This window comes from Asterias rubens, chromosome 20 (assembly GCF_902459465.1).
Source record: "Asterias rubens chromosome 20, eAstRub1.3, whole genome shotgun sequence".
Classification (NCBI taxonomy): Eukaryota; Metazoa; Echinodermata; class Asteroidea; order Forcipulatida; family Asteriidae; genus Asterias; species Asterias rubens.
In genome coordinates, this window is record NC_047081.1 from 1,230,686 (window position 1) to 1,243,949 (window position 13,264).

At 38.9% G+C, this 13,264-nt stretch overlaps 1 protein-coding gene across 29 annotated transcripts in view; it reads right to left on the minus strand.

Annotated features, from left to right (window-relative positions):
* The window catches only part of LOC117303882 (ankyrin-2-like), a 123,361-nt gene that overhangs the window by 60,733 nt on the left and 49,364 nt on the right, over positions 1-13,264 (minus strand). For 26 of the 29 annotated variants that reach the window (XM_033788314.1, XM_033788300.1, XM_033788301.1 and 23 more), the window contains 12 exons: positions 12,789-13,085; positions 12,152-12,250; positions 11,663-11,761; positions 11,005-11,202; positions 10,410-10,607; positions 9,495-9,593; positions 9,148-9,249; positions 8,545-8,620; positions 5,872-5,886; positions 2,761-2,888; positions 1,572-1,993; positions 950-1,174 (listed from right to left, as the gene is read on the minus strand). In XM_033788314.1, coding sequence (XP_033644205.1) covers positions 950-1,174; positions 1,572-1,993; positions 2,761-2,888; positions 5,872-5,886; positions 8,545-8,620; positions 9,148-9,249; positions 9,495-9,593; positions 10,410-10,607; positions 11,005-11,202; positions 11,663-11,761; positions 12,152-12,250; positions 12,789-13,085 — 1,958 coding nt within the window. Of the gene's footprint in view, positions 1-949; positions 1,175-1,571; positions 1,994-2,490; positions 2,534-2,643; positions 2,693-2,760; positions 2,889-5,871; positions 5,887-8,544; positions 8,621-9,147; positions 9,250-9,494; positions 9,594-10,409; positions 10,608-11,004; positions 11,203-11,662; positions 11,762-12,151; positions 12,251-12,788; positions 13,086-13,264 lie in introns of those variants that run through there. The other 3 variants (XM_033788290.1, XM_033788313.1, XM_033788312.1) reach the window with 3 other exon arrangements.

The following is a 13,264-nucleotide window of genomic DNA, read 5'->3' on the forward strand; positions in this document are numbered from 1 at the left end:
GGGGAATGGGGTAGGTTAAAATGGCGACAATTTTTGGTAAAAGGGGAAGTTAGAAGTGTGCGGTATGAATGTAAGTCGTGTTATAAGAATGAAGGGGGGGGGGGGGGAGAGAATAATGATGATTACGGAATGAATGGGCTATGATCGGATCAATTCAAAAAATTCGCATGATGAAAGTTATTGGATGAATATTAATGGAGAATTCTACATCAAGGAACATCTAAATGGGTTAATCCGTGACATTTTGGTGATTTTTAGAACGTCTTTTGTCTTTGGCTGTCAAATCGACTTTGGATACTGAACAAAAACTTTATTTTTTATTTTTGAAGGAGCGAGACAGATTTGTAATAAATATAAACACAAAAGACACAAAATTTTAGAAAAAATCTTAAGTAAACAATCACATGAAGGGAAAAAAACAATACAGATTATTCTCAAGAAGAAATACAAATTATATTCAGATTGTGGGAATAAGTTCACAAAAAACTTAAGCAGCAAATTTCATTGGTATCCAGTCACATCCATTTTCAAGGTATAGAGTATGGCTGGTATTTGGTAAGAATGCTAAGCAGTGGTTGCTCGCTAGCCTGATACCAAAATAAACAGCGCAATAGAAATATGCAACAAAAAACACAAAATTTTAAAAGATTTTTTTTTTTTAAAGTAAACTTGCTCACTGCTTTCACTTTACTTTAAACATCTTAATGGTGTTGCAGCCTTGTTGTTAATTGTAAACCATTCCAGCCACAGTGATCAAAATGAGGCTCGATGGCAAGAATAGTCTGGTGCCTTCTTATCATAATGCTAATCAGCATTCAAGTATGCCACCCCATACAAGGAACACAACCTCAAATGATGGCAGCATTATCTACAAATCTTCACAGGGACATCAGTGATTATCTTTAACATTTCTACTTCCCTGTTCGGAGAATGGAATAGCACAACTTACCCGAGGAACTGCGTGTTGGATGGACCGATCTCACAGACACGCGTTGCCAGAGACTCGTTCTCCAGGAGAGGCGGTGGCGTGGTCAGCTTGCTCTTCTTGATCAGTCGGCACGTGACGCGGGTGGGTCCGGAGGCACGTTTGGGCGGGATGACCACGCGAAGGCCCGGTAGACGGCAGCTTTTCATGGTTCCCCCACGGGCATCCACCATGAAACTGATCAGGAAGCTAGAGGGATAGGGGAAGAAAAAAAAGGACATAATCAATTTTGTCAGTCCTCAGGCACATCAGGGAGGTAATGGCCAACCGAATTAGTGCAAAAGGACTGAGATGAAAATTCACTACATTTTCTTTCCCCTTTGAGCGTTCAAAAATCTTCTGTTGCAGACCAAAACGTATTCTAGTTCAATCAGCAAGAGGCAAATCTTCTGGTTGACAACTGTGTGCTTCACTTTCTAGAGTGTAGGTTCATTGAATTACAGAACCAACTGAATCAAATATAGCTTGTCAAAGACCGTGTAACCAAAGCAGAACACTGGGTTTTTTTCAAGGAAGGTAATGTAGACATAAAGCAAGGATCTAAATATAACATAAAGGCATCGATGACAGCAAGAACATTTCCTACCCGGCAAATATTGGTACACTGTTTATCGGAGCGTTGTCGCTCAGCGCGGCTGAAATTGGGCGTCCATTCTGTCCGTACACCATCCCGGTAATCAGCTTGCCGTCATCATCCATGTACGGGTCGCCCACGGACACTCTCTTCCCCTCTGGGGTAGTCACGAACGAGTTGCGGACCGCCGGACTGGAGGACATAAGCGGTGCGGCATGCTCTACGGTGACCTCCGTTGAGCGCATGATGACCTCGCCGTTGTCTGCGAAGCTCTCCTCCGCCTCACTGAGTGGGATTTCTCGGCTGAGGGTGCTGACGCGAGAGTCGATGGTGCTGTAGCCTTGGGGGCTGAGCATGGCGCTGCGGTATTTACCACCCTGGGGGGTGTTGTAGCGGCCGGAGAGGGAGTCACTGCCGGAGTAGTATCTCAGGTTCTGAAATTAACACAAAATAACAAAATTGCTTTAAGTACACACAATTTTTTTAATTAAAAGCCTTCCCTTTCTTATTCTTAAAAATCCCCCTCCTCAAAATAAGCAGAGAAAAAAACTGTTAATAAAAATCAGTGACTTGGAATTGATTGTTCACCAAGAATCTGAGAGAACTCATACTGAAAAAATCTGTTGAATATACATTGGTTCCAGAAGAACTCAAACTTGAACAGGTTCCAGAACGTTTCATTATTAAATTTGAAAGAAAAAATATAATAGTTTCTCTTTTAGATTCACACAGCTGACGTACTACCAACATTATCCATTTAAAATGTTCTTCCATTTGAAAGTTCCTGCAAAGAACAGGTTCTTAAACTGTTTTATAGATCCAAACAAGCTATGGAAAGGTTCACAAAATACTAAAAGGATTTGTCGGTTTCTAGCAAACTAACAACAGGTTCTAATTAACTATGAATATAAAGTACTAATGAACTATATACCGGTTCCCCGGACATCCATTCCTCTTCCCATGATTTGCGGTTCTTCCTTTTGAAAGTTCCTGCAAAAAACAGGTACCTAGCTTTGTCGGTTCCTAGCAAACTAACAACAGGTTCTAATTAACTATGACTATAAAGTACTAATGAACTATATACCGGTTCCCCGGACATCCATTCCTCTTCCCATGATTTGCGGTTTGCGATGGGCATTCCTAGCAAATTAACAAAAGGTTCTAATTAACTATGACTATAAAGTACTAATGAACTATATACCGGTTCCCCGGACATCCATTCCTCTTCCCATGATTTGCGGTTTGCGATGGGCATTGAGTCATCGCCCATCGTCTTGATCTCTTGAGGAGTCAGGAGCGAGTTGTCTCCAGTCATTGAGATGTCATCAGCTGAGAAATAAAAAGGTCATAAGGCGTGAAGGTCATGGGTCAAAGAGGAACCTCAAAATACTAAATGAATTTGAAAGACAAACTCAAATTTCAAATGGTTAAAAAAAAAGCATGAATTTCAAGACAAAAGTTTGTTCCTGAATCAGAAAAGATACATTAACTTTCATTCAGTTTGACTGGAAAAAGGGCAAAGAAAGATCAGCCGATCATATAGTGGTCTTTTTTCTAATAAGAACATATAAACAACCAAAACACACATACATATTGTACCATTCCAAAGAGTTTAGGAGGGGGGGGGGACACACACTTGACTTGGAAAAGGGTGAACGTGGGATGACCTTTTTTATGACATCCTGTTCATGAACACAACATCAACTCACACCTCTGGTGTGGATTTTTTTCTCGGGGTGGGTTTGGGTACAATACAGGGCAATTTTACGTTTTCAACAGCAACAAACTCGCTTTGAAGCTAAAGGGATTTTATCAAAATTTTAAAGGGATTATATCAAACATGACCATTGAGTATTGAGAATTTTTTTTGGCGATTCAGTTTCCCATGATACTTTGCTTTAACAATATTTTTTTTTACATCACCAAAGTTCTCGTAAAGGATTTGTTTTTGTTTACTACTATCCCTGAAATGTGCCAAACACTCAACAAGACAACAACATTCTCTCACAGAGTGGTGAACGTGGGTCACAGACTATGACGCAAATACAAGTCAGTCGTGCATGAACGCATCAACAAAGACACCCATTGTTCTTTTCTAGTGTCAGAAGACTTTTTCAAACAATAGCACGACACACTTCACGACCACGAAACATGTATAGTCACCAGACTCTTTAACCAGATATAATAGCCCTCCTACAACACTAAGAGTAACAGGCTTCTGGGTACCAGACAACTGCTCCAGGGCCTCCAGGCAGGGCCTATAAAGTAAACATTATCTTATAGAGAATAATTTCTTGCAGTCAATTTTTTTTTTATTCTTGCATATTTTTATTGCTTTTGTCTACTTGAATGAGTTTTCTCTGGTGGTGTTTATCGAATATTTGTTTATATTTTACTTAATTTATTTCCTTAAAGTTTTACTGTACAGTGCAACTCAACCAATCAGTTGCCACACTGAACATTCCGTCAAGCTGTTATTTGTATGAAATAAACCAATAATAATAATAATAATGTTGCATAGCAAAATATCTAAAACTCGACTTGTTTTGCACCCAATGACTCTCATACGATGAAAATGAACTCATAGAAAATCCTGATTTTTTAGTAGCAACTGATAGCATCTTACTACACTATACAATGGAAATCATCCACATCCCCATTACACCCCACCCCAATAGGGGAAAATCAGTTTAGCTGAAAATCTAAAACGAGTATTACACATCAGACTCAAGGAAATTTGAAAACAGATGAGAAAAAAATCCAGTCATTCCTTTGTAACATTGTAAGTGTGCCTGACTTTTTTTATGTACGATCAGAAAAACAAGAGAATTTGACGAAGCAAAAATCAGTCGAAAGATTAGGACATAGAGAAAAAAATCAAAATAAACCCCTGAGAGATTAGAAATATATTAAATTTAACATTAAACAAGGCAAACACTATATGCCCCTTCGGCTTCGCCCCGGGGCAGAACAAAATAATAATAGGACATGCGTATCATAGTTTATAGGAAAAAGATAATAAAATTGTATATATTATTCAGAAAAAATATCATGCGTTAAATCCATGCAAAGTTGTACGTAAATGTAATTTCAATATTAAACACTAACATGCTAAAATAGAAAACACTAAAAATGGGACAAAATTATTTGATACATAGAGCGCAGGCATGAATGATTTTACTGAATAAAAAATTGGAACGGTCCGACCTTTTTTCTAACTTTAGAAGGAATACATGACGATCAAGGTATAGGGAAGTTTTGGAAGAAAATTTCTTAACAAATTTATGCTTACCAGAAGAAGGTTACCAGCCAAACTACTTTGTCACATTTACAATTTATGACTGGTACCCTGCTCGTTTCTGCTTAACAGACAATTGTTAAGCAGTATTTTCTGTATGACATTGGGCCCGATTTTGATACAAGATAAAATTTCACAATACGGTGACATTTTGGGATCACTTTTCAAAATCACAAAGGAATGTTTTGATCGTACTGAACAAAATCACGCTAAATGTTCTAGAAATTATCCCGACTCTGTCACATATCCTTCTAGAAAAAGTGAGAAAAAAGGAAGGCATACTTTTGTTAATGTGAAGTCAAGAGAATTCATAAATACACAAGACGGATAAAGACTGTAAGTGTTGTTGTCACAGAAATATCCCCCAAACTGGAGATTACAGTCACCCAATTGGGAGAGAGTTTTTGAAGAGGGTAGATTTGTTGCTTGGTGTTCTCTTGATTGGGAACCGAAATAACTCAATTGAGAGAGTATTGTATACCAGTATGTCCCGTTACGGATAGTTTGTAGCAGGCTGGAATTACAGGCAGGGCGTGCATGCCATGCAGGCCATAACCTCCAATGCCCCTGGCCTTGGTGCTCCTTCAAAAGTTTCTTTAATAAGTTTCTTATTGACTTTAAGATTTTCCAATGGAGATGCCCTTTGCAAAAGATGAAATTTTTTCGTAAAAGCAAATGTGAATTTGAAGTCGGGATGATATTGTAGTATCTGGTACCACTAATATCCCAAAGGGGAGAATAGGAGACCCATCGGGATGATCATGATACCCCAAATGGGATATCTACCCCCAATGGGGTAGTTATCGGTGACAACAACCCTGATAGCCTTAGTCTTGTCCCCAAGTGTTCCCATATGGGTACTACCAATTATACCCTCATCAGGAGTGCAAGGTCCTGATCGGGATAGCAGTATACCCAATTGGGAATCATTCAGGGGAACAAGGAATGTTTCGAAACATGGAAACAGATGAAGTCAAACATATTGAACTGAACACAAACACACACAAGACCTACCAGGGCTGCCTAATTCTAGACATGATGTGGTGGAGATAGTAAGTAATGGCAGAGAAAAATCGCAAAAGTGATTATAATGTGAACGTGGTTCGGTCAAACCTCAAACATTTGGGGCCACTTTAAGGTTTTCAGTTAACTTTCACAAAATTAAATTGTTGGTTCACAGATTTAAAAAAAAACATGTCTCAATAATAGGGCATGATTTTCAATAAAAAAAAACCCAAGAATGACATGATAATGCAGGTTGCAGGGCCAGTGCATCAATATCCGATGGCCCCTGAATATGAACAATGTTGATGCAACAGCCTCTGCATGGTCAAGTGTGGTTAAAATCACACGCAGACCAAGGCACACTCTTCAACTTATTTGAAGAAGAAAAAAAAACATTTCCAGACTGATAATTTTCTGGAAACATTTGGGTTTTTTTTATGGAAAAGTGAGGAGTGTGCCTTCGTCTTGAGTTAAAAACAATGATTTCAAGAGTGCAACAATGTGTTAAGAAGCAACCATTGGTTACTCAAGCAGGATGTTGCCTTTTTGTCTAAGACACACCGAGATTTGCTGCATTGTTTATGTAGCCATACCTGTACCTCAATCAATTTGTAAAAGTACTAGTAGTTTTATTAAGTTTAGGTCCGTAGTTTGTTTTTAAAAGTACTAGCTCTAGTCATTCAGTGCCAAGTTCAAATTTGTAGTTAAGTTTAATGGGGGCCTCATACCTTGAAGAGTTAGTAGTTTAGGTATCTAGTTTGTTAAAGTACTAGTACTAATTTGGTACAGAGTTTAGGTCTCTAGTTTGTTAAAGTACTAGTACTAATTTGGTACAGAGTTTAGGTCTCTAGTTTTAGTACTTGTTACTAGATTAAGTACCAAGTTTAGACATCTAGTTTGATTGGGGTCATACCTCGGAATAGAAGTTAAGGTATCTGGTTTATGTAGCCATACCTGTACCTCAATCAATTTGTAAAAGTACTAGTAGTTTTATTAAGTTTAGGTCCGTAGTTTGTTTTTAAAAGTACTAGCTCTAGTCATTCAGTGCCAAGTTCAAATTTGTAGTTAAGTTTGATGGGGGCCTCATACCTTGAAGAGTTAGTAGTTTAGGTATCTAGTTTGTTAAAGTACTAGTACTAATTTGGTACAGAGTTTAGGTCTCTAGTTTGTTAAAGTACTAGTACTAATTTGGTACAGAGTTTAGGTCTCTAGTTTTAGTACTTGTTACTAGATTAAGTACCAAGTTTAGACATCTAGTTTGATTGGGGTCATACCTCGGAATAGAAGTTAAGGTATCTGGTTTAAGTTCTAGTACTACATTAGTATCAAGTATAGGTCTCTAGTATGATACGAGTCATACCTTAAGGATTAGTTAGTTAAGGTGAAGGACAAAAAAACATGAGAAAGACTTTGTTAATACTAAATTCCTACTAAGCCATCAGTCTACCATGTGCCATTTATATTAAAAGGTTGTTACGTGAACTACCGTCAGAAAGTACTACACGACTCTATAAAAAAAGTCTGATTTGTGTTTAGTAAGGACTAGTTTGTCGAAGGGAGTTTCTGTTATTTGAGCTGGGATGGTTTTTTAGTTTGTTTTTGAGGAAAGGGAGGAGTCGTTTTCCGATCTCACCTAGCGGGGATAATATCCGTCTATGTTGACTGTTATAGATATAGAAATGACGACCTGTGGATGTGGGGTTTACAAGGGTATCGACAAAACTTATTTCTGGGACGATTCTCAAACAACTTCAATCATATTTTCTCACTTCATAAATTTAATGTGGGATTTGAGGCATTGCATTGAGAGGTATCAATGTATACTGGTCTAGCTGGTAGAATAAACAGCAAGACAAGTTCTCAAAAGCACCCCGTTCAGACCCCCCTTTCGACGATAAATAATCTTCAAATTTCAATTTTATCAAGTTTTGTTAATGGCTACCAAACCCCAGCAAATCTAGCAAAAAACACATCAGCAAAGCTTGACAACAGCAGCCAGTTTTGCAAAAAAGGAATCCAATGCTCACAGCTTTTGACGTACAGCCATTTTTAATTGCAAGATAAAATGACAAGGAGGGGGATAAAAGACAGCACATATAATTTATACAGTGCTAACACACATCGGTGTATGGGTAAAAACCAAAATTAATATTCTTTATCCCCGATGCAAATTTAACATCTATTACATATAATTTAAAAAAAGTTTTTTTTAACAATTCCTTGTGAAGCTACTCCTTAAAAAAAACCCCACTTTTTCTAATTATAATTCCTGGAATTTTTCATACGCTATTAAAAAATTTAAACTGACTTTGCAGTCAGTCAGTTGAGCGAGAGGATGTCTTCAGCCGACGCCTTCTCGGGAAACTCTTAACTGACTTTGAAAAAGTCGTTTTGATAAAGTTCAAAACATGATGGAAAGTGTTTGGTTCACAGGTTAGAAGTTAGAAGTTATCTCTTTTCATATGAACCATTTACATTAAAAGCTCAAATTGCAAGTCACAACAATTTTTCGGGAAGGTTTTAAACATTTTTATCACAGCAATTTTTCAAAAGCAAACTTCCAGTGATTCAGCAACACGGTCACTCCATGCAGTTTTAATGATTCAGGGAAAGGTTTTCAATTTTTTTGCAATATCAGCCCGTCATAAATGACAACAAAGCGGACAGGAAATCTAAACTTACCTTCGTCCTCGTTGTCCGACATGAATGAGATGATCATGGTCTCTGGAACTTGAACTTTCAACTTCTCATCGGTTGGCTAATGGTTTGGAAAAATCAGTCAGCGAATATTGTTTACTTACTTATAGTTAATAAAACTAAAACATTAACTTGTATAGTGCCTCAATCACGAAGGGATCCTCCAGGGCACTGAACAAATGGCACAAGTCAAAAGCTGAGCAGGTGCGATTGTATGGACAAATTAAAATAAATTAAGAAACTGAGTTATAAAAAGAGTAAAAATTTATTTTAAGCGTAAACCTACAGTAACCCATGTAAGAGGACAAAATGAAAGGCAATTTGAACAGAAACAGCAACAGGTGATCTTTGCTGAAATTCATTTTAAAATGTGTTCAATCAATAAGGAAATTGAGTTCACATGAGAGTAGACAGATTTTAATTGTAAGAAAACAGTCATTTGAATATCCTTCTCCATTACTTTCAGAATGATTCGGTTCGTTGAGAACTTTTCTTGCTAATAAAGGTTTGTTGGAATTTCCCCCCCCCCCAAAAAAAAAAAAAAACGAAGAACAAAAAACACACACAAAAAAGGGGAGAGCTACTCACTGAAGTAACAATGGTAGTCTCCACAGTTGTGACAGTTGTTAGAGTGTTGACAACAGAGATGTAGCCAAACCTCTTTGCGATTGCCAAGGCAGTGTAGCCATTCTGCAAGAAAAAAACAAAAAGCATATCTCAATTATTGCTCCAAGATTCATCGAACATTAGGATAGTCATCAAGTTTTTCTCAAGGGAAGTGTGTCTTACGGATGACACAAGTCGAAAATGAAACTCTTCCCACATTTTACTTTTGTGGATATTGCTGCAATAACAACGATGTGGATTTGTGGATTGAGGTTTTCCTGCCAAGACGTTCAATTTTTGTTGATGTTAATGAAATATTGAATACTCACGTTGGCTGTCTCATTAGGGTCAGCACCTTTGGTCAGCAGGAGATTAATGATGGCTACATGACCCTGCTGGGAGGCTTGATGAAGAGGAGTCAGTCCATGCTGCAAGAAAAACAGTCCAAAATTGTTTTAATTTGTGCGTTCTTCAAAACAATTTAGTACATCAAACATCCTTTAATAACTGGGTTGACGACTTTGAGTTTTGTGGGTTTTTTTAAAGCAAAGTATTGGGTTTTGACAAGTTTTTTTTTTTTTTTAATTCTTTAAAAAAGTAGATATATGCAATAAAAGAAACAAGTGAAAATTTCATACCGTTGCGTTTTTTAAGATATTGCAAAAAATCCGAAGCGATAATGTCCCTGCAGGAAGAATAATCCGTAATTGAATAACACAATCTGAGAAGCGTTACTAAAAGTAGCGGCAATAACTACCTTTGATTAGACGCCTACAGCAGCTTATGATAGTATAAAGGATTTTGTGAAAAATAAAAACTCTTCAATGCGCCGTATTTTTAGTCGCGTGAGGGCGCCCTCAAGAGTATCATTACCACTTCCGGGGGTATATGTGATTTGTCGTGCACAGTTTCAATATGCGTTCTGTCATTTTTGTTGCACCGTAGTTTTAAGTTGCTTTAGAGGTGGGTTGTATTGGCTCCTTCAAATGTCTTATTGTCCGTAATGGATTAGATGTCTGTGTTGTTAATGTGTTCCGGTCTTTCATATCTGTTTTGGGTACAAATGAATATACCCCCGGAAGTGATTGAGAGCGCCCTCACGTGGTCAAAAATATGGCCCATTTCTTATGGCCCCAAATTTTAATCTAAGAGTATTCTTTCCGCATGGACAAATATCCCTAAGGATTTTTTCGGCGATATCTCAAAAACATGAAAATTGACTTGTTGTTCCCAATCAAGCATACCTTAGTCTTTTCCTGGATACCAGCACCATTCTGCAGGAGATAGGCAGCAGTCTTCAGGTTGCCGTGATGGCAAGCCACGTGGAGCGGGGTGTAACCAGCCTTGGTACGTGGGTCGATTCCAGAGCCGTTCTTAACCAGGATTTTGGCGCAGTCAAGCTGGTCCTCTTGGGCAGCCAGATGGAGGGGTGTCAAGCCGTTCTGCATTGGGCCAAACAAGATTGGATGAGAACATTAAGTGTCAAGAGGCCGGGGGAGATGTTGAACAAAGAAGAATTTACGAAATGGTGACTTGAACCTGCAACCTCCGGATTAACGTGTCTGTGTTCAACCAACTGAGCAATCTAACAGTCAGAAGCCCTACAATATATAACTGACATAAACCAGGGATCCCAACCCAAATTATGATACAACCTGGGAAGCGGCAGAATTTTTTTTTTTTTTATATAAGAAAAGGGGTAATCATCAACTACAAAGCTTTAATGTAGCATTCTTCTGTGAATCAGGCTTAAGGCCACTTTTAAGATACAGGAAAGGGCAACTAAAGAGAAATCTACAAGCTTTCATAAAAACCCAGTTAATTCTCAGGTGTTTGTACCTTAGCAGCGATGTCTGGCTTAGCACCACGTTCCAGCAGTAGGGACAGCATGTCAGTGTGACCCTCCTGAGCAGCCAGATGGATTGGGCTGATACCCTGCTTGGTCATGGAGTTGGAATCAGCACCGTACTCTAGCAGGGTGGTGGCCACGTCAAGCTGGTTCTTCTTGGCAGCAATGTGGAGAGGAGTGAAACCGTTCTGCATGGAGAAGAAATGGGAGAAGGAGTGAGGATACGCATTCACCAACAATTTGTTACTGAACTAGCTAATTAAACTTTTCAATATGGTTTTCTCAAGCACAATTTTGCTCGACATGTTAGGTTTATGTTCTTCTGCCGCGTACCTAACAGACACCTTCATTGTTCCCAATCTGTGATGTCAACTGATGGAAACTCAACTACTTAAAAAAACAAACAAAAAATTAACGCGAATGACTCTTAGCCAATGATAGCTCTTCATTGACCTCAGTGAAAGGACTGTTTTGGGCCTGCGATGTCAACTGTAATTTGCAAAGAAAACCAAGTCCTTTCGGGACATTTGCTAAGAGATTTGCATGAAGGTGTTTAGTGACATACCCTCAAGAAGAACGTTGATCAGGGAGTGTAAGGGTTGGGTCAGGGATATTCGGACCGAGGGGGGGGGGGGGGGGGTTACGTACCTGTGCCACAGTGTGTGGTGATGCACCCTGGTCAAGCAGGAGCATAGCAACGTCTGGATTGTCATAATGGGCTGCAATGTGCAGAGGTGTCAAGCCATTCTGTAACAAAAAAAACAGAATTTAGACTTCTACATTGTCAAATATTGAATGGCTTCATAGTATAATCTATACACAGAAGAACAAAGTAATGCCCTAAAAAAAAAACAGATATTTTATAATCAAAAGGCTCCAACATCAGTAGTTTTCAATGGCTTTTTCTGGCTTAAACAAGCAACTGTACTTAAAATTTTCGAAAATTGTCGGCGAGCTTGGTATTTTGTTTTCTTCTTTTTTTGTGAGTTAATATATAGATATAATATTAAAAAAAAAAAACACACATTTTTTTTCTCTCTTTCTTTTGACCCACCCACAAACAATTTACAATTTTTTATGTATTTATTTTTTTTCACTTTGAGAAGAAAAACCTGAGGGCCAAGTTGTCAGACTTACCTGTGCTGTAGCGTCAGGCGATGCATAGTTTCTCAATAGTAGGGAAGCCACACCAAGGCGTCCGTACTTAGCAGCTACGTGCAGCGGAGTAAACTCTTTCTGTAGTGGGAAAAAATCAAGGGGAGGGAGTTCGAGTTAGTAGAGGCCACTACTCGTCATATTTCCCATGGGTAGAAAGAAAGGTCCAATCTCAACAGATATTAAAGGGTAACATTGCCTTCGGAGTGGGCGCTTTGGGCTTTAAAAGCGTTTGTCATGAAACGAATATGGTTGGAAAGTTGTTTTGAAAGTAGAATATAATGGTTCAAACCTATGTCTTTTATAAGCGTGTGAACCCAGGAATCACAACCAAGTTTATGCTACAGCCTCGGAAGTGGCAGCCAGGGGATCATCTCTAGGGGGTGCAACTTTTTTTCCTTTTTTTTTCTTCCAGAAACCGAATCATTAACAACAAGGGAAACTGACTGGGTAAATGTTCGAATCAAGTTTTTTGTTACTCATATCAATCAGTGTTTGATTACAATACCCTGGCTTTATCCTGCTGATATTGGCACATCCTTTTGTCAGATCCATCGCAGAATTCATTAACGCTATAATACATCTTAACGAAGAAATTTACAGCAAGAGTTCGTCGTACCTTTGTCTGCATTGACAGGGACGCGCCGTGCTCCAATAAGACGGCTGCAACATCCTCCATCCCCTCCCTAGAAGCGATGTGAAGCGCTGTGTAGTGATCTCGCGTCTGCGCATCGGGGGACGCACCATTCTCTAGCAGCAGGGTGACGATCTCCACGTTGCCCAGGCGGGCGGCGATGTGCAGAGGGGTCTGGTTCTCAGTAGCCTTGGCGTCCACCTTGGCACCGTTGCGTAGAAGGACGCGGATAATGTCGATTTGGTTTGCGCGAGCTGCGAGATGGAGGGCAGTCTCACCACGCTAGAGAAGGTTAAAGAGAGAAGGGGGATTAAGAAATAGTAACAAACATAAGAACTTGATAACTTTATGAGTTCGGATATATACTCCGCGGCAGTAGAATAAGTTCTCTAAAAACATTTCCACACAGTAAGTAAATTATTCTGGTAAGCATAATTTTGTTGTGCTTAGCTACTTGTACA